The sequence below is a fragment of the Mus musculus genome, chromosome 8, assembly GCF_000001635.26.
Source record: "Mus musculus strain C57BL/6J chromosome 8, GRCm38.p6 C57BL/6J".
Lineage (NCBI taxonomy): Eukaryota > Metazoa > Chordata > Mammalia > Rodentia > Muridae > Mus > Mus musculus.
Window position 1 is genome coordinate 35,746,052 of NC_000074.6, and position 24,797 is coordinate 35,770,848.

At 43.3% G+C, this 24,797-nt stretch overlaps 1 protein-coding gene and 1 long non-coding RNA gene across 10 annotated transcripts in view; both read left to right on the forward strand.

The window, feature by feature from the left end:
- Gm35021 overlaps window positions 1-18,110 on the forward strand; it is a 40,806-nt gene extending 22,696 nt beyond the window's left edge. For 5 of the 7 annotated variants that reach the window (XR_870352.1, XR_870355.3, XR_870349.3 and 2 more), the window contains 2 exons: window positions 2,499-2,741; window positions 9,455-10,856. This is a non-coding gene — a long non-coding RNA (predicted gene, 35021). Of the gene's footprint in view, window positions 1-2,498; window positions 2,742-9,454; window positions 10,857-14,963; window positions 15,042-17,882 lie in introns of those variants that run through there. The other 2 variants (XR_870350.3, XR_870351.3) reach the window with 2 other exon arrangements.
- Window positions 18,111-19,235: 1,125 nt separating this feature from the next.
- Window positions 19,236-24,797, forward strand: part of Gm19410 (predicted gene, 19410) — a 52,762-nt gene continuing 47,200 nt past the window's right edge. Inside the window, exons 1-2 of one of the 3 annotated variants that reach the window (XM_006509236.4) lie at window positions 19,236-19,817; window positions 22,911-23,024. In XM_006509236.4, the coding sequence (XP_006509299.1) occupies window positions 19,739-19,817; window positions 22,911-23,024 (193 nt within the window). In that variant the 5' untranslated portion in view covers window positions 19,236-19,738. The remainder of the gene's footprint in view (window positions 19,818-22,910; window positions 23,025-24,797) is intronic. The other 2 variants (XM_006509234.4, NM_001370844.1) reach the window with 2 other exon arrangements.

A 24,797-nucleotide genomic window follows, 5' to 3' on the forward strand; every position in this document is an offset into this window, starting at 1 on the left:
TTTTGACAGAAAAATCCCCAATTAACATCTGTGCACCCTGTTGCCCAGTCACGTTGACACACAATTAACCATCACAGGCAGACATCTTAAACCCTTTTGGATCTCCAATGCTTTGTGTTATGTAAAGTTACAAAAATTCCTCTGGCCCAGGGAGTTGAACCAATTATCTTAATATATTTTAGTTTAAACTGACTCGGTCTGAGTGTGCTTGCAGTTTTTCTAAACTTGATAATAATGATGCCTTTGATATTAGATTCAAATCAAAGGAACCATTTATATTTGATAACAGTTCTTCCTAGAGGTGATTAAAGGTTGCCAACAAACTAAAATTTAAAAATCAGAACTAAGGCAAAAACAAAACAAAACAAGCAAACAAAAAAAAAAAACCCAACTCTTGATATAGCTATCTTGTGTGAGGCTATGCCAGTACCTGACAAATACAGAAGTGGATGCTCACAGTCATCTATTGGATGGAACACAGGGCCCCCAATGGAGGAGCTAGAGAAAGTACCCAAGGAGCTAAAAGGGTCTGCAACCCTATAGGTGGAACAACAATATGAACTAACCAGTACCCCCAGGACTAGCTCTAGTGTCTCTAGCTGCATATGTAGCAGAAGATAGCCTAGTCGGCCATCATTAGTAAGAGAGGCCCCTAGGTCTTGCAAACTTTATATGCCCCAGTACAGGGGAACGCCAGGGCCAAGAAGTGGGAGTGGGGGGGTAGGGGAACAGGGCGGGGGGGGGGCAGGGAGGGAATAGGGAACTTTCCGGATAGCTTTTGAAATAAAGAAAATATCTAATGAAAAAAAGAAAGGTATAATTTTATTTTTATTTGTGTGTATGTATGTATCTGTGTCCAAGGAGGCCAGGAAAAGGTGTCTGATCCCATGGAGCTACAGTTCCAAGAGGTGGTGAGCCATTTGACATGGATGCTGGGGACTGAACCTGGGTCCTCTGGAAGAGCAGCAAGTACCCTTAACTGCTGAACCATCTCTGTAGGCCCCAAAGTAGAATGTTTAATAGCAGTTCAGTTTGATAGTGCACATCTTTATGCAAGACACTAATAACTAAGATGTTGGTTCACTTTCTACCAAATATTGAATTTTGTGGAAGTAGAAACTTTTATTATGAAAATATTTTAATTTTCTGCATAAATAGATCTTAACTCTAAAGCTATAATCACAAATGCCAAATCTTCGACTAGAATATGTACAAAAATTGGAAAACTATGAAATAAAATTTTTCCAGGAAGAATCTTAATCATACACAAATATTACCTAATTAGAATTCTAGATGTCCAGGGTTTGAAATCTCGATTTTATTTTACATGTCGTTCAAACTCAATAGGAATCCATTCATCTCATGACGCTATTTCAGGCAGCTGCATGAAAAATTGTCAATGGTCAAACTACTCTGAACATACATAACATCACACAGTCTCAGAAGCTAAGCAGAGTTAAGCCTGGTTAGTCTTGAATGAGAGAAAATGAAACCTCCAGATATACCATGGTGAGCCACTACAAATGTCAATACAGCATTTGCTCGGGCAGGAGCATCTGTACCTATTACAGCAGGAAACTGGCCGTAGCCAGCTATAGAACAGCAGGTGCACTCATGCAACAATTTATATATATATATATATGTATGTATTATAAAATGTGCTAGTGCTGCAGAGATGGCTGTCAGTGAAGTGCTTTGCCACAGAAGTATGAAGACATGAGTTCAGATCTCCAGTTAAAAACAACTGCTGTGCCAAGGTACATGCATAGTCAAAGTGACAGGGAAGCAGAGACAGGGGGCTCTCTGGGGCTTGCCTGCTGGCCAGTGTAGTCAAGTACAGAGCCCCAGGTTCAGTTGTAGACTCTGTGTCAAAACACAAGATGGAGAGAGATAGAGGAAGACACTTGACATCAATCTCTGGCCTCCACACACACGCACATTCCCCGCACAAGTGCACATACATGACTGTACGCATGAAGCTTGTTAGACGTTGGGGTTCAAAAGTGGTTAGGACAAGGTCATTGTCTTAAAGAATCAAAACTCTGGGAGTCGAGGAGATGTTCTGATGATCAGTGCCTGCTGTGCAAGCTTGAAGACCGTATCTCAGAATCCCAGTCCCCACAGAAAACCAGAAGCTACATATGTTGGCCTAGGTCTGCAACCCCAGCACTGGGGAAATCTTGTCCCTGAAGCTCATTGGCTAGCCAACCTAGCCAAACTGATGAGCCCCAGGTTGAGTGAGACCCTTGTCAAACAATAAGAGGACAGTGATAGAGGGTGACACTCATTTTGACCTCTGCCCTCTACGCACGTGTGCACACACAGGGGCATGTCTACTCATATCCACATACATGTACATACACCATACCTATGCATATACACACAACTTTTAAAAGTAGAGCCTTCCAAGGACACCAGAGATGCAAAGAGATAATTAGAGTTCAGAGTTGTGCAGTACCATCAGTGTGGTGACTAGCATTGTGGTTTGTCTAAATTAGGTTAATTGCAGGAGGAAAGCCATCGCCATCGAAAGTATGGGATCTGGACTGTACAGAAGGAAGAGAGTCAGATGGGCGTTCGCTGTTCTCGGCTTCCCGACTGTGACTGCAGCGTGACCAGCAGCCTCCAGCCCTTGCCACCCGGACCCACTTACTGCGATAGACTGCGCCCTGGAGCTGGGGGCTAAGGAAGACCCTTTGCCGTTCAAGGTGCTCTTACCAGGGTGCTTTACCACATGAACAGTAAGTGATGGAACTTGCCAGGAAAGTCAACAGTTTTCAGTAGATTGCTCTTCAGATAATTAGAAAATGTTTTAAATGCTTATGCTTTCAATGTTTTTTTTTTTTAAGTATTATGTTTAAGGCTTTTATGTCTGGAAACAAGTATCTATTTTTCATTTTATTTTTATTTATTTATTATTTGGATGACTGGGTCTAATGATCCCCAGGCTATCCTTGAACTCACTGTGTAGGTGGCCTGGCTGTCCTGGAACTCACTCTGTAGACCAGGCTGGCCTCGAACTCAGAAATTCACCTACCTCTGCCTCTCAAGTGCTGGGATTAAAGGCATGTGCCACCATGACCAGCTGCATATATTTTTAAGTTCTGCTAAGATGTGATAATTTCAATATGTATGTGTATATATATGTATATATATATATGTATATATATATATATATATACACACACACACACATATATATGTATACATATGTGTGTGTGTGTGTGTGTGTGTGTGTGCCCTCACCTCACCATAATTTTTATGGCACGAATATTGAGTGTCTACTCTTAGCAAATTTCAAGAATGCAAAATATTATTAAGCAGTATAGATATGATATAGTACATTAGTTTTCCTGAACATATCTTACAACTAAAATCCAATAACCCCCATTTTCTTGTCCCCAACCCCTGACAGAACCATTTGCTCTCTGCTTTTATGAATTGGACTCCATGAGATCATGTCGTATTCACTCTGGGTTTTTTTTTTTTTAACTTTTGTCCAAATAATTTTACTAGATTCGTATATCTCACACCTTATACTCATATCTTTTCTTCATACCTTTTTTTAAAAGTATTTTTTATTATTTTCTTTATTTACATTTCAAATGCTTTCCCAAAAGTTCCCTATACCCTCCCCATTCCCTGCTCCCCTACCCACCCACTTCCATTTCTTGGCCTTGGTGTTCCCCTGTACTGAGGCATATAAAGTTTGCAAGACCTAGGGGCCTCTCTTCCCAATGATGGCCAACTAGGCCATCTTCTGCTATATATGCAGCTAGAGACACGAGCTCAGGGGGTACTGGTTAGTTCATATAGTTGTTCCACCTATAGGGTTGCAGACCCCTTCAGCTCCTTGGGTACTTTCTCTAGCTCCTCCATTGGGGGCCCTGTGTTCCATCAAATAGATGACTGTGAGCATCCACTTCTGTATTTGCTAGGCACTGGCATAGCCTCACATGAGGCAGCTATATCAGGGTCCTTTCAGCAAAATCTTGCTGGCATATGTAATAGTGTCTGGGTTTGGTGGCTGATGGGGTACAGAGCTAAACAAAGAATTCTCAAATGAGGAATACTGAAGGGCTGAGAAGCACCTGAAAAAATGTTCAACATCCTTAATCATCAGGGAAATGCAAATCAAAACAACCCTGGCATAGCCTCACACCAGTCAGAATGGCTAAGAGCAAAAATTCAGGTGACAGCAGATGCTGGCGAGGATGTGGAGAAAGAGGAACATTCCTCCATTGCTGATGGGATTGCAAACTTATACAACCACTCTGGAAATCAGTCTGGCGGTTCCTCAGAAAATTGGACATAGTACTACCGGAGGATCCAACAATACCTCTCCTGGGCATATACCCAGAAGATGTTCCAACTGGTAATAAGGACACATGCTCCACTATGTTCATAGCAGTTCTATTTATAATAGCCAGAAGCTGGAAAGAACCTAGATGTCCCTCAACAGATGAATGGATACCGAAAATGTGGTACATTTATACAATGGAGTACTACTCAGCTATTAAAAACAATGAATTTATGAAATTCTTGGGCAAATTGGATGTATCTGGAGGATATCATCCTGAGTGAGGTAACCCAATCCCAAAAGAACTCACATGATATGTACTCACTGATAAGTGGATATTAGCCCAGAAACTTAGAAGACCCAAGATACAATTTGCAAAACACAAGAAAAAAAAGGAGAAGGAAGACTAACATCTGGATACTTCATCCCTCCTTAGACTAGGGAACAAAATACCCATGGAAGCAGTTACAGAGATAAAGTTTGGAGCTAAGATGAAAGGATGGACCATCCGGAGTCTCCCCACCCTGGGGATCCATCCCATAATCAGCCACCAAACCCAGACACGTATGCCTGGCTCATTCTACTTAGCACAATGCTGTCTGAATTCACCCACATCATTGCCAGTGGTGACACTTCCTTCTTCCATGAGGCTGAATAACATTCCATGTGTCTCTGTACTCCACATTCTCTTTGTCCCTTTACTCCCTGATGAGGCCTAAGGCTGTGCTATACGTTTTCTTCTGCATACTGCAGCAGTAAACACCAGCATTATCTATTTGAGATGTTGATTTTCAACTTGTTTGGTTGTAGACCCAGAAGTAGGATTGCTGGATCATGCAGTGAGTGCTATTTTTAGTTTTAGGGGGTTTTGTTTTGTTTTGTTTTGTTTTTTTGTTTTTTTGTTTAAAGAACTTTGATACAGTTTCCCATAATGCTTGCATCAATTTATTGTCCATGCTAACTGCGGACACTACATTTATTCTATATTCTCATCAAGGTTAGACATGCAAACACACTTACCTGTCCTTTACAGTGCACTGAGCTTCACTTATAAAAAGGCCAATAGACCTTTGTGAATACTCAGAGGCATGGGAAGACATGGTCCTCAAACATGTATGATAGTGACTGTCATTTTAAGGGGGGAAAACCCATAGTATTTTTTGCCAGTGTTGAAGTTCAGAGTGTCAAAGGAAAAAAATCAAAATTTCCAAAACCTGTGTCTGATATCATGAGCTTCATGCTTTCCCAACAGTTGCCATCTTAACAATTGCCATCTTCCCTGATGCTATCGCTGGAGACATTAGCAAATGCAGTTTTAAAATTGTATTAGAAAAGTGTGAACAGGGCTGGAGAGGTGGCTCAGAAGTTAAAAGCATTTGATGCTCCTGCAGGCAGAGGACCAGAATTTGATGCCCAGTACCCATATCGGAGCTCACAATCTTCTGGAATTCCAGCTCCAGGGATCCAACACTTTTATGCCCTTATTGGGTACTTTCATGACTGTGGCAAGTGGCATAGGGGGTGGGGGAGGGGTGCGCATGCGTGCACATACTGCATAAAGGAATAAAAGAAAGATCCATGCAAAGTACAAGGTACGTGACAGCATGTTAGTAAGACAGTTATGAAACGATGACAGTTTGACTCCTCATGGCAACCAACTGTCAGGAAACCATCACTTTTTAAACATTACTGTCAGTACTCATTTTCCCATGGAAGAGAAGCATCTTGCCTCACAGGCAGGAGTCTGAAGCAGAGGTGACAGTGGGACCATGCATCGCCAGGGAAAGGGTCCCTCCTGTTCCTTCCAGCTCCTCCTAGATGTGGATGGCCCTTGGTTTGTGGCATCACACTCCCAATCTAGGCTTCATCTTTCCATTGCTTTCTCCCCATGTCTCTTCTTATATCCCCATGCATTTATATCCACCCCCCCCCACTTTCACGATGTGAATCCTATAGTATTTAGTCCCAATGCAGTCACCCCATGTGAACTGGTTAAGTCTGGGATAATTATGCTGTCAAAAAAGATATGTTTGGAAACACCAGGAGTTAGGACTTCAACATATTCTTCTGTGTGGACATAAATTAACCATCACTATAATTAAGGCAGAGTCTTCATTATCTGGAAAGGAAGCACTTTTTTTTTTTATGGTCAGCCACGTAGCTGCATCTGAACAGATTTTATTCATAGACTGAAATCAAAATACCATTTCCTAACAGACTGAGTTAAAAAGCTCATATGAGAATTCAGCTGTCCTCTGTGAAGGGCAGAGAAAACGACTTGACAAATGTTTTCGTTTGTCCAATGAGCTGTGTGGCTGTGCTCATTGGTTTATTTTAGAAAAAAAATGTTTTCATAAAATATTATTTACATTAATATGTGACAGGTCTATCATTTTACTAACTATAATTTTAATTTATGGTATGGAAAACATTGCTAGATACAGGTTAAAACGTCTTAAAGTTTCTTAAGGAGGAGAGATCTTTATAGCTTTCAAGCTTTTGCTTTAGGAATAGTAACCTGGATATTCAATAAATTCTCTGAAGCTCAAACGTGTCTAATCTCTGCTGTATTAGTGACTTTTCTCCTTGCTAGGACAGAACAGCTGACACAAACAACCTAACAGGGGAAAGACTTACTGCAGCTCTGGCTTTCCGATGGGTGGCCCATGCTGGCAGGAAGGACATGGTGGAGTGGGGGAACGTCATGCCACAGCAGGCCAGGAAGCAGGAGGGCAGGAATGCCAACTCTGTTGGATTTCTCCTTTGCCCCTTTAATTTTGTCCAGGTCTCCCATCCGTAGGATGATGCCACACACACTCAGGGTGGGTCTTTCCCTATTCAGTTAATTTCTTCTAGGAATATCCTTGTAGACATACCCAGTCCTCGAAGACACAGCCAGAAGTGTGCCTTAAACTTCCAGGCGATCTTGAATCCAGTGGACTTGGGGATGAAGAGTGACAATTGCCAACCCCAGTCACCGTCTGGCTTATAGCTTTGTAATAGTTATGTTTTGTCTGCCTCCCTAGACTCTCACCCTATAAATGGATAGTTTAGAATTTAGGGAAGGACTCCAGCGAATCCCTATGCAGATTTTGACAACCTTATTTTTCTCTGGGTAGCTTCCTGCTTTCTAGCTGTCTACTCTTCAAGATCTGGCTGCTCCAGGCTGTCTCTTCAGTTCTGTGTCCCCATCTGCTTCCAGCGTTGGTAACATGGCTCTGGATAGAAAGTCTAGTGACTGCAGGGCTCCCCTGCACTTCCTTCACAGGGATTACTCTCTCGTGGCATCTTTGCCAGATTCCTGGAAATATTTGTCTCGTGGAGTTCCCTCCATCTTTTAGTTCCATAAATTGGAGAGGCACTCGGTACCTGTGCTGGACAAGGTTTTGGTCACCAGCTACTTTCCCTTGGACGAAGAACCTTGAGACAAACACCCTCATCAGCCTGTCCTGTGGGCGTGTTCTTGATTGATGATGGATGTAGACAGACTCAGATCACTGTGGGAAGTGTCACCCCTGGGCTGGTGAGTCTGAGTAGTTTATAAAAGAAGGGTGAACAAGCCAAGAAGAGAAATGAAAACCAAGTCAGCCCTTTCCTCTTCAGGTTGTTTTTGATCATGGTGCTTATCACAGAAGCCGAAACCACAGCTAAGCTACGTACTGGTCACTCCCTCATTAAGTCATATTTCCAAAATTTGAAATTTAATTTAATTGTGGTCAGACTATACTTTTAATTATGAACCAACACGCTCACCAACATCAAAATCAGTTTACATAGAACTTGCATTGTATTGAATATATTAGTTCAATGCACTTTAGAGCAACCTTCCAAGAACCACCTCTGTGTAGTGAATAAGCTTCCACCTAAGAAAGTATCGCATGATGTAGTAAGAATGCATGAGAGTGGATAGTTTCTTACTCTTAGTATCCCTGAAGGAGACTCCAAGGTGACGTGGCTTATTTTGGAGCACGATTGCTGGAAAGATGGGGTGGGAGCGAATGAGAAAATGTGACTGAGAAGAAAATGGAGCCCAAATGTCGCCTCGCTGCTACTGCGGCCAGCTGCAGGATCAGCAGAGAGCGTGCTCATTGCTTATTCTACCACACACTGTGGGCATATGGGGACTCAGCTAACAGTTGCTGCCAGGCACGGGTTGATGGCTGTTCCTGGGGAATTCCAGAATCTCACCTGAAGAGATTCAGGAGTATGTGGGACCAGAAAATGCACTTAGAGAATGGGAGTCGGCAGCTGGAAGTGTGTGCAGAAGTGGTAATGGATGAGGAAACTGGACAGGGCAATGGCAGCGTCTGCTACAGAAGCCTGGCTCAGCTGTGGGGTGGTCTTACACTTCTGCTAAGAATCAACCAACAGGGCTGACCAGAAAGCTAAATGAACTCAATCGGTTACATACACATGTACACACACACACACACACACACACACACACACATGTGGACATAAATATGTATATACATATAACAATAGTTAACATGGTAGGAATTGGGGTGAGGGGGAGGAGTGATAGAGATTGAGTGTTCATGTATGAAGTTTTCCCTGCAAAACTGTAAAAAAACAAAAATTAAATTTTCATCTCCCTGAGAGCATATGAACTTGAAATTCATCAATAATGTAAATATAAAGCATGCTACAGGCATTAAAGCATAAATGGAGATAAGGAAAAAGAAGACGAAGGCAGCAGCAGAAGGAGGAGGAGAGGAAGAGGAAGAAGGGAAGAGGAAGAGGAAGAGGAAGAGGAAGAGGAAGAGGAAGAGGAAGAGGAAGAGGAAGAAGAAGAAGAAGAAGAAGAAGAAGAAGAAGAAGAAGAAGAAGAAGAAGAAGAAGAAGAAGAAGAAGAAGAAGAAGAAGAAGTCTCACCAGAGGAGGAGGAGGAAGAAAAGAAGGAGGAGGGGGAGGGGTAAAGGGAGGGGGGAGGAGGAGGAGGGAGAGGAGGAAGAGGAGGAGGAGGAGGAGAGGGAAAACAGTGTGTCATGCCCTGTCATCTGAATTCTTTAAATGAAAAGGCCTGTGACAGCCACTTTGACTTCACATAACCCTTAAAGTTTAAAGCACTATTTAGTTTTTGTGACATAATATTCTTTCCCTCTACATCAGCACTTTTCTCGGGGTTTAATGAGTGTTCTTCTTTATTTCTAGGTTACACACGAAAGATGTAAATGTGCTGTTGCTCCCTTCACCCTTGCCTCCTCCTGTAGTCAACGCTAAAGCCCAGGTGATTGCTCATCATCACAACACTCCCGTCACCTCCAAAGCCTTCCAGTGAAGTTCATCAGAGCTTTCTGCAGGGATGCAAGAATCCCCTCCATGCCTTCTCTGTACAGCATGGAGCCACGAGGTGGCCATGAGCTGCCCATCGCTGTGGACACTGAGCACAGGTAGTTAGGGCTGACATGCCAGGCGGCCCATTCCCAGTGCCCTCTGGGAGCCCTGAGGAAAAGCAATCTTTGCAATATCTGACACCACCTGTGCCGGTGGTTAGGATTTTCCCAATTTGACATGAGTCAGGCTCCTTTGGGAAGCAGGAACTGCAATTGAGAAAATGTCCCTAATCCGATTGGCCTGCAGGCAACTCTGTGGGGGCGTTTTCATGATTAATAGCTGATGTGGGAGGGCCTGGATCAATGCTACCCTCCAACATGGTCCTGAGTAGTATAAGAAAGCAAACGAACAAGACACGGAGTATGCTAGTAAGCAGAATCCTTCCCTGGCCTGTTTCAGTTCCTGCCTGCAGCTTCCTGCCTTGACTTCCCTGCATGATGGACTATAGCCTGTTGGCTGAACTAAACCCTATCTTCCTGGAGCTGCTTTTGGTCCTGGTCCTTATCACACCAATAGACAGCTGATACACACCCCCTTCTAGGACAAGCTCCCATCTCTGGCCTCACTTCCTCCCCTTACCCTCCACTCTCTATCTGCATGGTCTTCTTGCTTGGCTTTGTCTCTCCCACATGCTTCTTGCATTCTCTGCGTTCAGTGTTCTTTCCTTAAATATCTCCGTGGCTCGGTTCCTCCTTTGCTTTAATTGTAGAGTGTAGAACATTTACATTTTGTGTGCTTATTGATTGAAATCTATGCATTGCCACCTCCGACGTACTGTTTGTTTTCTATGCAGACCATCTGTCCCTGGCTTCTTTTTGGGCACCCTATTTTCTCCTGCTTTTTTGGATGCTGCTTACTAGTATACTCTCTCCTTTGATAGCCTTCTATCTCTGATGGCTCTTTGACCTCTGCATTTTACGTTCTCCATGGTTGTTTAGGGTTGATAATAGTCCTAAATTGATCTCATTCCAGTGTCAGCTCACATAGTCACCTCCTCGCTGTCACGCTGCATGTAGATGCTTCTTCCTGCCCTGTGAGTCACTGTTGTCACCTATTTCTCTCCTGTATATGCCATGGGTGCCAAACATTGCAACCATCATTCTTGCTTTAAATAGTTAGCTACATTTCTGAGAAAATTTAAAAAAAAAAAGTGAGACGTTTGACATTTCTGTTGTCTCTTTTCCTTATGTAGATTAAAGCTTTTTTTTTTTAGTTGTTATAGATATTTTTTAATCTGGTGTCATTTATCTTCCACTGGAACAAAATTCTTAAATCATTTCTCTCTTTTTAAAAAATGACTTTATTTGCTTTTATTTTATGCATATGAATGGTTTGCCTGCATGTATATATGTGCACCATGTATGCCTGGTGCTCAGGAGGCTGGGAGAAGCCATCGGATCCCCCTTTACCCCCTGGAACTGGAGGTACAGGGAAGTATGAGCTGCCATGTGGGTGCTGGGAACTGAACCCAGGTTCTCCAGGTCTATGGTTGAAAACACCACTCAGCTTTCTTTCATCTAATACATTTATTTTATACTTCCCTTCACTCCATTTTTCCTGTTCAGTTGTGTGTGTAATTTTAGGTTAACATTTGTTCCTTGGGTTTTAGCTGTTAGCACTTTAAAGATGTTGTATTGGAGGCTGGAGAGATGGCTCAGTAGTTAAGAGCACTGACTGCTCTTCCGAAGGTCCTGAGTTCAAATCCCAGCAACCACATGGTGGTTTACAACCATCCGTAATGAGATCTGACGCCCTCTACTGGTGTGTCTAAAAACAGCTACAGTGTACTTATATATAACAAATAAACAAATCTTAAAAAAAAAAAAAAAGACGTTGCATTGTCATTTCCTGGCTTCCTGAGTATCTCAGGTTGTTCTTGCCTCTGTTTTATTGCACACATATCCTTTTGCTCTGTAGCCTTTTAATATTTTCTCTTCATCATTAGCTTCCAAATTTTTATTTTTCGAAGGAGACTGTGTGTGTGTGTGTGTGTGTGTGTGTGTGTGTGTGTGTGTGTGTGTACCCATGTACATGTGAGCACATATATGTTTGTACATGTGGGTACCCAAAAACTGCAGAGGGTGTCAATGCCTTGGAGCTGGAGTTTTGGGTGATTGTGAACCACTCGATGTATGTGCTGAAAACCAAACTTAGGTCCCCTGCAAGAGCAGCGAGTTCCCTCAATTGCCGTGTCATCTTAGCTAGGCCCCTGCCATTGGCTTTTACTATTTGTTTATAAAGCATCTTCATAGAGACATTTTGTATAGTTTCCTGGATGTGTGCATTAAGCTATCTAATCCATAGCAAGCTCTTTAAATCTTCTTCTGCTTTCAAGTCCTGTTTGATCAAAGAAATTTGAAGATAGCCATGGATAAATAAGTAATACAAAAAGGGTACACCATAGCAAATACTTATAGATAATAAATCATAATGAAATTTATCTTAAAATAACTCTTTGATATACATATAATTTTACTTATATTTTACATTTTATTTAATGTAAAATAAAGAAGAAAGCAAATTCAGATATTGAGATAAATATTTATGTTTATTTTTCTATAAAAATTAGATCTTAGCTGACTATTTGACACCACCAGGTATGGAATGTTTTCAATCTCTTTTAGAGTTGACTGTTACTTTGAATCAATACTGACATCACCATCTCACATAAATGTGTAGTATAATGGCTCAAGTACACTTGAGGCCATGCTAGAAGTTGCTAGAAATTCTGTCCTAGTCCCCAGCCAAACTTCATTGAACAAATTTGTAAAAACCTCCAGTCAACTAAAACACCAAAACTTAAAATCAAACATTCTAGCATCATGCAGTCAAAGCTATCATAATTTGATATTTATACCCTAAGTCACGATGGTAGAAAAATATGAAATGTTTTTTGTTTTGATAATTAATCCATCAGAGTGCTATAGAATAGAAAACTTTACATGTACATTCAAAAATTACAGTTCATAATGTGCAATTTGTCTCATCTCTCAGCTGGGGTATTTTGGGCAGCCTTTGTCAGTGTGTGCGTGTCTTGATGTCCTGTGTGATTGGAAATGTATGAGGTGAAGCTGCAGTCTGCAGGGAACAAACACTGCCAGAAACATGTTGGGCACACCACATACCTGAGTTTAAATTAGGCTCTGATCATTGAATCCTAAGAATCCTTTTACAGTGCCAACCCTTTCCTGGCCCCAGAGTTATATGACTCCATTGCAGGTCATGAACCACAACTTAGAAACTGAGACCTAGAACCCTTTTCCGCTGTAATTTCTTCAAGGATTAGTTTGTGTCATTTTTATGACTATCACTGCTTGAGTGCCACACAGTCTTATACTATGTGACATGTCCCCAGGGACTCTTACTTGGTTTTGATTTCTTTCTCCTTGTGGATCACTTTAGCTACAATCTATTGTTATGCCTTCACATTGACAGATTTTCACTCCTACAGTTTCTCATTGGTTATGATTCGCATCTACAGCTTTTCCGTATCACAAATCCCACTTGGTCCTTTACACTTTGCTTTGGTATCTGCTTTTATGTCTTGAGCATGCAGAATGTACTTACACTTTAGAATGCTTATCTTCCAGTTTTGTCATCTCTGCCATTCCTCTTGAACGCTTTTATTATGAATCTTCCTCCTGCTTCTTTCTCGGCCACTGATTTTATCAGGTATTAGATACTCTGCAATTCTCAAAGTTGGATCTCTCATTGCATTATATTCCTTTGGAGAAAACTTGACTTTAGGGTAGACCAAGTCACTTGGGACTTATTTTCATCCTGTTGAATTTGCTTTAAGCTTCTTTGGAGAAGGTCATATATTTTCCCAATGCCATTTCCTTATGAGATTGTGACATGATGTTGTCACCTACAAAATTCATACTGGAGAACTAGACAATAGGGTGTTAATTCTTTAAGTAAGTTTACAATTTTGTGTCAGGCCACCTTCATAGTTATCCTTGCCCACAGGTGGGACACAGGCAATAGAGTATCATTTATTCTGAAAAGCAATTTTTTTCTTTTCTTTTTTGAGACAGCGTCTTACTATGTAGCCTTGGCTGTTCAGAAACTCACTGTGTAGACCAGGCTGGACTCCCTTTAACTTACAGAAGTCTTCCTATGTATGCTTTTCCAGAGCTGAGATTAAAGTCACATGCTACAGTGCCCAGTTAAGTTATTTATTGCCTTGCTTTTATATCCTGTGCCTCTGTAGTCTCTACCAATACTTACATGCTTGTTGAAGCATTTTCACTCTTGCTGGAGAAGTCCCAACTCCTTGTAGGAAAACTTTGGAATTGCTTACAGTAAGATGTTCTTTCATTCATTCATTTTACCCACTTAATGTGTATGTGTGTGAGACTGCATAAACATAAGTGTACCATGTGCGTACAGGGGACCATAGTGTTCAAAAGAAGGCACTAGATCCCCTGGACCGAACTCAGGTCCTTACAAGAGCAGAAAGTGCTCTCTTAACCACCAAGCCATCTCTTTAGCCCCTACAGTTATCTTTCTTTCTCCTCTTGTTCCTGTCCTTGCCCACTTTCATGGAGTTTTACACTATGTATACGCAAACTGGTTCAGCATCCTCACAAAAGGTACTATGTGCAGATTTCTAAAACTTTCTCTGTATAGACTCCTTCTGAAGTGGAAACTTAAGGGTTCTTTGGGAAGTCAGTTAGATGGTGTTTTGCTGGGGTAAACATGTGAAGGGACGTTTCATTAAAATAGACACAGGAGTGAAAGGCTAGGGTAGACTCATGAGGGAACATTTCACTGAAGCAGACACAGGAGAGAGGATGTTTTACTAAAGCAGGCACATGAAAGGATGTGTGATGGAGGATTCTTTGCTGACAACATGCATGTATTGTTCTGCCTTACACTGCATGGTTGAGCTGCATTTGTCGGGACCAAAACAAAAAACAAAAAAACAAAACTTCTGGTGGTGTGCTGCAGTTTGTTGCTCCTTCCAAGGACTTGGGCTGATTGGATGCACATGCTAAGAGGCAAGACCCATCCTGAGGCAAGGCACATGAAGAACACGTGATGTTTGGAGGATATAAATTGAACTCCACGTAGTGACACAGAGAGAGCTTGGCTTGCTGGTACAGCTAGCTGTGCAACGCTTGGTGGTCTTGCAACTTTGCTGATCTTCACTTCCCTGAGAGAGGTACAGCAGAGAGCTTCTTCTGCGTTCCTGTTGGTCCCTCCTGCTGACTTGAGCTAAGGCTGAGGTCTGGCTATCTCTGCTAGGTCCTGTTACTGCTGTTACTGCTGTTGCTGCTGTTGCTGCTGTTGCTGCTGTTGCTAACCCAACTCTACTGAACAGGACTGCTGGCATATCTGCGAAGTGTTTGCAAATGGATCGAGCTGCTGCTGCTAACCTGTGAACTCAACTGCCAATTTCCAGACAACACAGATGGGAATGTCTCCAAAGAACCTTTCCATACAGGTCCACTTCCCCCATATCCTTTCTTTTCCACTACCTCTGGTGGGTGGTTAAAGAACCATCATTAAAAATAGGATTCGAAAAAATTAAAGTTACCTCCTTCCCTTTGAACTCTGTCCTGAAATTCTAGCCTTCTAGCCTTCCTGAACTCTCACCACTATGGTCCTAACATAAGGAGGACCACAGAACTATGTGGTCTTTTTCTGGGATCCAATCCAGAAGTTCCCTCCAGGGGAATGGTAGGCCAGTTGTTGCCTCTCAGTGGTCACCACTGGGAACTTCCCACTGATTTCTATTATTCCATCCAGTTTTCATGTGCTGTGTGATGGGTGTTTCGCAGCCCTGTATTCTCCCAGGGAGAAGTTTCTCATTTTCTTCTTTAAGTCTTAGGACAGGCGACACCTTCTTCATGAATGTCTCATTGCAACATTCTTGAATATTGAAACAAACACTTTCCCCCTCCTTCACCAGCACTCTATAGTCCTCTTGTTCATTTTATTTTCTCCATATGTGCTAAATCACCTATAGTCCTCTTGTTCATTTTGTTTTCTCCATATGTGCTAAATCACCTTGTAATAAACTATGATGCAAGGCTAGTTGATTTCATTTATTGTCTGTCTTTTTCCTCTACCAACTTGTGCCAGCCATTATTTACTATAAATCAAATCTCTACAGGGAGATATTTTGTCTGTGCTGTTCACTGGTGCCTCCCCAGGGTCTAGAATGGTGCTCAGAATATTAATCAATACTCTGATCAATGATGGTCTGTGATGTTAGAATTTTAAAGGAAGTATTCCCCAAATGCGTATGTTTCTAACTTGTGTTCCCAGTTAGTGAGGGCTTTGGGAGCCTGTGAAACATCTGGGGACTGTGACATAGTTGGAGTATAGATGACTCAGGATGGGACTTTCAAGGTGATATCCAGGCCTGGCTCTGGCTGCTCTCTCTGTTTTCTCGTCAGGAGCCATACTGTCAGAAATCTAGCCTGTGTTTCATATTTTCCACCAGGCCATCACCACCCGACAGCCTCAAAGCCTCTAAGCCCGTGAGCCAAAATCAATCCTTCTTCCATTAAGTTGTTTCTGTCGGGGGTAGTCATGGTGAAGCAGAAGGAACTAATGCAAATCCCTTTAAGGCCTGCTCTCCATTCCTGAGATTGGCACCAGGAACTGGGAATTAAACATCAAGAAAAGAGGTCATTAAAACAAAACAAAACAAAACAAAACAACCAAAAAACAAAAACCAAAATCAAAAAGCCAAGAAAGACAGCTGAACATCATTTCTGAACTCAGTCAGTTAAGGGCCAGTGAGAGGGCTCAGCAGACCTTCACATGGCCCATCCCTTTGCCAAGTAGACATAAAATAAATAAAATCATTTTTTTTTTTAGACTCGGGTAAGAGATCAGACTAGGTTGAAAGACTCTGAGGGCAATTGGAGTTAAGTGTTGAGGAGTGTGTGCCAGGCAGACGTTCACTACCTGGTGAGAAGGTCTCCCTGGAGGAGGTGACCTTGGGGGAGGTGAATGTTTCGAAAGGGCTGTGAGCCCAATTGTTGACCGCCATTGTGGTCACCACTGAGAACTGCCGTCTGTTTCCTGTATTCTATCCAGTTTTCTTGTGCTGTGTGATGGGTGTTTCCCAGCCCTGTATTCTCCCAAGGAGAAGGTTTCCCACTGTCTTCAACTCTTTGCAGTCTTCCCTGAACGATCAGGAAAAGCATTCTGAAACCCTTCCTTTCCAGGGTCCCTAAGCACCTACACGTCCTGGTCTCTGAGTCCAGGGCCATCACTCAGGTCCCATCTTTTGGTTGGAGAACATATAGAACATATGCAGACATATAGAACAGCCAGTGATGGAAGCTGTGGAGAAACAGTCACACTAAAGACAAGAATGAGCTCTCTGGGGACAAACTGTAGTTTGTCACTGCTGTGACAGACTCCTAGGAATGTTCACAGTAAAGAACAATTCAGGTGTATTAACTCATATATCTCATAATCATGCCAGTCTCTGGTCCAGAGCACTGTCACCGCCACACTTCTGGAGGCCACTAAGGATAATCCATCATTTCCATGTTGAACTCCTGGAAGCTCTCTGCATTCCTTGCCTCCTGACCCTCAGCCGCCTAGCTCATCATTCTAACCTGGGTATCTATCAGACTGCTCCCTCCCTGGTCCTCGCTCACACTCCCTCTGCATTCTCATAAGGATTCTTGTGATAAAATGGAACTAGTCGAGGGTAATCTCCCGTTTTAGGCTCCTTAATTTAAAAGCACATGTAGAAAGCGCTTTAGCCGTGTAAGTCATCACAGGCTCCGGGTACTAAGATAGAGGCTATTTTAATTGGGTGGCAAACATTCTGGCTACCACAGACTCACCACAAGAGATGAAGTGTCACACGTGGAGAGCAGGGAGAGAAAGGAGGACCACACATATGGCTAAAGAGAATGAGGTCCAAGAATAAAATGATTTAAAAACAAAATGTAGATGGTATTTAAGTTATTTATTTATATCACCCATGTCTGTGGTTTCTCAGCTGCTAAGAACTTTCAAGAGTCAATGCTATTTATAATAAAAATAATAAAGCTGCCATTCAGGTGGCTATATGTTAGGGGCTGAAGGTTTGTGTCACCTGCAGTTCACAGGGTGAAAATTTTGAGCAGGAGGCTTTGTGGAGTAACCAGGTAAGGAGGGTGGAGAGCCATCCTGGGATTTGTAACTAGGTCACAAGGGTGGAGCTTCCACCATGGGATTAGTGCCCTTTTAAGGGGCATAAGAAAGATCTGGCTTTCTTTCTCTCCAGGTGAGGATACAACAAGAATCCTGTCATCTGCAAAGCAGGAAATGGCCCCTCGACAAACTGAATTCGCCAGCACCTTCATCTTGGACTTCCAGCCTTTAGAAGCAGAAGAAAACAAATGTCTGTCAGTTAGGCCACTGTTTCTATGGTAACTTTCTATCACAGGCCAAACTGGCTAAGACAACATATTGTCTTAATTGAGGTCCATGTGTATGGGTTTCTGATACTAACCCTGTCTGCCTTGCGGGAAGACAAGTCTCACAACTCTGCTGGCTCTTTTTGTCGCCGGACTTATTAAAGCATCTAAAATAATCGGATTTCAAAACATACATATTTCAGAAGAAGCCAATATAATATCTTAGAATTTTTTTGTTTAAACCAGGCATAAAAAAAAAATAAGTCTACTTATGCAATCAGAGCATACAACACATTCAAGGAAAACTTGAGAGCATATGGCATTGTGGTGTCTTCAGTTTTTGTGTGATGGGCCCACCGTGAACATGAAGAGGAGGGACAAGTTAAAGCGAAGCTGTTGGGACTGTGGACTATGGCAGACACTGAAAACATGATCTCAGTCTCAGGAGGCGCTTGGCGATTCTTTTCTCTTTCTCTTCTTTCCTTCCTTCCTTCCTTCCTTCCTTCCTTCCTTCCTTCCTTTCTTTCCTTTCTTTCTCTTTCTTTCCTTCCTTCCTTCCTTCCTTCCTTCCTTCCTTCCTTCCTTCCTTCCTTCCTTTCTTTCTTTCTTTCTTTCTTTCTTTCTTTCTTTCTTTCTTTCTTTCTTTCTTTCTTTCTTTCTTTCTTTCTTTCTTTCTTTCTTTCTTTCGTTTTTAGTGCATTACTGCTGTCTCTCATTTCCAGAAATTACAAACACTCTTTGCCTGTTTAGCATAACACATTTCCAAGCAGCTGGCGTTCATCTTGGCTGGCTTGCTTGGGAGGAAGAGTGTTGACCTTCCTAAGGCAAGAGGTGGGAGGTGCAAGATGGGAGGAGGCTGTGAAAATACCTTTACCTGCTGCTTTCTCCTTTCTGAACAGCAGTGTCGGGGGAGTAAGATGACCACCAGCTAACTCCTTCCAACTCTCTTGGGTTTATGCTTAAGTCTGCTCAAATTGGACTTGCCCAGTTACCCATATAGATTAAACTAGGAGTGTCATTCCCGGACTTTAGCAATGAGAAAATGGTGTCTCTAGAACCTCCATCGCCATCACTGAACCCGGGCCTTTGAAAGGACTAATTCTGCCCATGTACCCAGGGATGAAAGGAATGGAGGCGGGGCAGGATTCACCACAAGCACGTTGCGATTGGGGTGGAGAGGAACGCGGAGGGAGGGAGAGGGAGGGAAGGAGGGAGGAAGACAGAGTGACAGCAGAGACAGTGAGACACAGAGAGAATTCTATGCTTTGCAAAGTAAGGTCAGAGCAGCAGGCACATTGCTTCACCTGAATGACGGACATGTCCCAGTTCTGTAAAGGCAGAATGTCTGCAGAGTTTTCCAGGTGACTCCTGTGCAGTTTAAGTGTGACTGACTAACCCTTTCTATGTCCCTAAGGGTCGGCTCCCAGTGAGCCCAGCGCTCTGCTTCTAGTCCCATTAGGGATCGGTGGTGCAAAGTCCCCAGCCACAATGCGAGGAGACCTTCCTGGACAGAGGCGGGTCTTGCCCAGGAGAGCAGGCGCCCAAGATTTGCACCAGCGAACTCCAGGCACCCATTCAGCAGCCTGCAAAGAGGCGTGGGAACTGGCGCCCGCCCGCGTCCCGCGCCCCTCGTCTCTTGCTCCTCCCTTCTGGGTTGTCCTCACTCAGGCGCCCAGCAGGAGCAAGATCCCGCGGCCCGGGTCCGGGTCCGTCCCTGCTAGGCATGCGGTGCCGGATGTTCTTGCTCCCTTTCTCCTTGATGCTGGTATCTTTGAGTGGCAGCTTTGGACGCTCAGGAGCAGGTGAGTGAGGTCCGTGGTCAGGGGCGCCCTCGGAAGGGTCGCATCGCAGCTCTGGTTTGCAGGGAGCAGGATGTGGGGTGCGGGGTAGCAGTATTGTACGCGCTGCGCTGCAGGGACAGAAGGCGAACTTCGGATGCCTTCGCTGAGTGTGCAGTCCTCAGCTGAGCAGTGTGGCAAGTAAGATGTAGAAGGGTGGGGCTGAGCATCCTGCAGAGACAGCCCTGGAGAATTCAGGACTGCCAGGCCCTTTGAGAACCTGTGGATAGGAGGAGAGGTAAGATCAAGGACAAAGGATTACTTGGAGTCACCCAGCAAGTGTAAGGGAGCTCTCTCCATCCTAGTCCCTAGATCACCTTATCTCTTAGATGGATGCTTCCGTCCTCGAAGTCCAGACCTGGTGGGACTCACTTTCTAGCCCCGATTTTTCTACCAGTTACGGTTGGGCTGTGTGGTTATAGGTACTTAGTATAGCTAAGAGGTGCCATCCTTTAAAAACTGCCCCCTGGGAAAGAATGGTTGGGAGCACTTCCTGCTGCACCTGTTGATGCCACTCCCATAGATAGATCCAAAGATGTCGTGATCTTTGACATGGGAAAGGAGGAGTACGACGTGCCCCAGGGTAGCTGAGACATATACAGTTGTCAGTAGGTCAAGTTGCTGGCTGCTGGTGTCAACAGAGGTTGTAGGTACCCAGCATTGAGAAACCCCTGCCTGGAGGTTAGCAATCTGGTCACTCAGGTGAGACTGTTCTACCCCAACCAGGTACGGAAGGCAAGTGTGAAGCCATGTTAATCTTTGCATTTTTGCTCGCGTTTAAGCCAAATTCAATCACTTTGAAGGAACCCTTCCAAGGCTCTGACCCTCAGGACTTATACCCAACTCGGCCAGCATCTAGCTTGTGGCTGGTCTTCCCACACTACCTCTGAAACAGGATTTAAAGTTACTTGTTTGTATGTTTTGTTTTCTTGTTTTTAAACCAAGTAGTTATTTCACATCTTTTAGTATCTTTGCATGTGTCTTAGGACAGCATTTATCAGTATACCTGACACCATGATTATAAGAAAGTTACTGAATTTAATATCAATAAATGATAGTAAATGCCATAGATGCCTCTATAGTAAGCACCAACCTATATTTAAAAATGATTGGGTACCAGTCTTCAGGTAATGTCTATAATACATATGTAGTTTGGGTTCCAAGATAATCTTTGAGACAAAATATTTTTCAGTTGTGACTTACCTAATGATCTGAGCTTTTAAGAGTTGACTGCAACCCTGAGAGATCCTTCTGGAAGGATCTGCTGCAAGAGGTAGCAAAGGAGTGAGTGAGTGACTGATGAGCATCGATTTAGCAGCCTCTGTGTCAAGCAGCTATGTGCCCACTTAAGCCTTCAATCTCCTTTTTTAGGATCACTTATTACCTAGACTCGCGGTATACAGAAGGAAACTCAGGGCACCTTATCAGTGTGCAAGAGGTCGCAGTGAAGAAACTGCTGACATGACCATTCCATGAGCTGGTTATGATTTCTATTGTACATGGGGGAGTGGGGGAGAGCAGCCAGAAGCACCTGGAAGAGTTCAGAGAGGAGAGAGAGAGAAAAAAAATAGTAGCCTGAACATAGCCAGTAGATTAGGCTTTGCCAGAGCTAGGGAATCAGCAGAGTGGGAGAAAAACAGATGTGTTAAGCAAGATAGCAAGAGATAGAGAGTAGGGCATAGTGAAAAAGAGTAAGAGGATACTAGAGTAAGTGCTGGAGTCCTACAGAATGGCCGGTTATGAAGACGGTGAGTAGCAGCGGGGAGACAAGGGTTGGGAGACTGGTGTGGGGGCTTTGGAATGTACACCAGGTACCTCAGGGGCTGCAGGAGCCTAGTGACCACTAATAAGCTTTAATATGCAGCCACGGGTACGCGTCAATGGAGCTGTGTAAGTCTCTTCTGCCAGAGGTAAGGAAAGTGACCCCCTTTGGCAGACAGGAATCTTTTTCGCAAGTTCCCGAGGAAGGCTGGCTTCTATCTAACCACCAGGAATCCTCCTATATATAGTCCAGATTGAGCCCATTTCTGGGTAGGTGGCAGCTTGAGACCTACCAGTCAGTCAATTAGTAGTCTAATGAAAATGCTCCAACCCAGGTGATCCTGCTGCCTGAGCCTGTTCCCATAGCAGCAGCTTCCAGACACGGAATGGTCTCAACAGCTTTATTCATGGTGCATGTTAGAGCCTAGATGGAATGGGAGGAGATGCCAAAGGTGGCGGCTAATCCAAGAATAAACAGTACTCCCCCTCCGAGGGGTGGGGGTATATTTTTAGTGCTTTACATGAGCCCGAATTTGTTTTAAAGTCAGTGAAACTGATAACACAGTCTTGGAAGAATGTAAGATTGGGATACGGCACCTTGAGAGGAGCAGTCTGCTCATCAGCTTTTATGACCGCTTCGATCACTTAGCCACCCATAGCTGTGGCCGGGAGTAGACCTTGTTGAGTCTTCTACCAAGCATAGAGACACCAGCGGGTACAGACCATATTGCTTATGTTTTCTAGGAACCAACAATTGGCTTTACCTCTCTAAGAGTTAGAGAGGTCAATTTTGGTTAACCACAGGACACAGAGCTTAGTAAATAGATGTTCATGGCTGTAATGGAACCACACAAACTCAATGCTTTGCAAGTGGCTGGAAGCTTCCAAATATTTATAGCATAGCTGTTAGAGAAACATTCTTAAAAGGATGTCAACTTTGACCCTAAACTCGACTCTCATTAAACACGGGTCTGTATACATGTCTAAGATTAAGTGAAAGTATTTACAGCCTAGACCTCAGACCAATAAGTGCTCACATTCTGTGGCTTTGTGACCAAGCTAGAGCCAGAAGTACCGCACGCATGTCTATTGGTGCACCACCTTGAATCTCCCTCAATTAACAGAACAGGCACCTATTCCAAGGAATTTCCTGGTGAGCCCAAGTGAGTTGGGGGAAACTGAGTCTGCCTAGAAGAAAGACATGACACTTGATGGCCTCTTATCACGACAAAGAATTGTCTTGTGCTGTGGAAGCCAGAGACCCTCCTGACACTGCTTCTTGGTTGTCACCTGCAGGTGAACTGGAGTGTAACAGGACAAGGCAAGTGGCTTGTGGTGAGAAGTGTATTCCGGTGGCCTGGCTCTGCAATGGGGAACAAGAGTGCCCAGATGGGACTGATGAGCTGTGTGGTAAGCACTGAGCAAGATGCTCAGGGGCACCAGCCCTGGTTGAACATTCTTAACCTGAAAGTCTGAAATACTCTACAGTTCAAAATGGTTACGTACAAACATGATACCACAGTAGGGACATTTCACACCTGACTTTATGTGATGGGTCTCAGGCAAAAGACAGGTTCCCCGAAAATATTACATAAAATTACCTTCAGGTTGTGTGTGTGGATTATATTTGGAACACAAACTACTTAGGAGGTTGAGACAGGAGGGTCACAAGTCCAAGGCCAGCTTAGGCTATAGCCTGAGTTCAAAACTAGCCTGGAAAAATTATCAGGACCCTGACTCAAAAATGAAAAAAAGGGAGAGGGGCTAGCATATAGCATGTGCAATCACCCTAGGCTGATTCACAATGTAGCAAGAAAAAAAAAATCACTTAGATTTGGGTCCCATCCTCATGGTACATTTATGTAGTGGTTCTCAACCTTCCTAATTCCGTTATCCTTTAATACAGTTCTTCATGTTGTGGTGACCCTGAGCCACAAAATTATTTTCATTGCTACCTCATAACTGTACTTTTGCTGCTGTTAAGAATCATAATGTAAATACATAAATTTTCCAATGGTCTTAGACAACCACTGTGAAAGAGTAGTTGGACAAGCCCCTTCACACTCTGGCCACCATGCCTTCTCTGCCACAATAGACTGTACCCCTTATTAGACAGACCATGAACCCAAAGAATGTCTTCTTCTGCCACGTTGCTTCTGTCAAACATTTTGTCCCAGGGATGGAATAAGGAAGTAATGCCATTGGGTTATTGCTGGGAGTGTGAAGGGACCAGCAAGTTCAGGGTTGTGATCAGTGTCAAACTGAGAAGTAATTATTGCTTTGCTATTTAAAACGTATGATATGAAACCCACAGGTTAAGAACTGCTGCCTTAGTGAGTTTGTGTGTGTGTGTGTGTGTGTGTGTGTGTGTGTGTGTGTGTGTGTATATTCATATATGCAAAACTAAAATGAAAAGCAATAATGTGTATTTGGTTGACAGTATCCATTCTCATGATTTTGTCCCCAGAGGAGAAATTCAAACATGAGGAGTGGCCACAGGCTCTTAAAGACTAATCCATGAGTCTTTGAGTCTTAGTGGCACCTCTGTAAAGTAAAGTTTATACCTTAGATTGAAGCTTAACTCTTGGTTTCCATATTAGTTTAACTAGACCAATCCAGAGGCTTGTATGGAATCCTTACAGGCCACAATACTCAAAAAGCTCTTTTGTATGCAAATCAAACAACAACAACAACAACAAAAGAGTATAAAACTGTTATAAGCCAAGTTAACTATTTAGGAAATATTTTGTTGCTATGAAGCCCTGGTTCTCAGTACTTAGAATATTCAAAGCCACAGGCAGGTCACTTGAATGCCAACCCAGGCAGAAGGCTTCTTAAATGATGAGTCCTACCCTTGTGTCATGAGTATAAGACAGAGAATAAAGGCCCCATGAACAGAGGAAAATCCCAATGTATTGGTGATTATGTCCTACTTTCTCTCTCCTGCCTGCTTCTTCCTGGATGGTCACTTGCTGCCTGTAACCTCACATGAAATACCAAACACACTCAGGCAGGACTCGAGGTATAGCTAGAGGGTAAAATGTTTGCTTAACATGTGCAAGGCTCTGGGTTACATCCCCAGAATCAAATAATAAGCAAAAAGCAAAGAAGCAAATGAACAAACAGAAGCGCGTGTACATTCACAGGGTGGACCATACTTTCACTATTGCTTTGTTGTGTGGC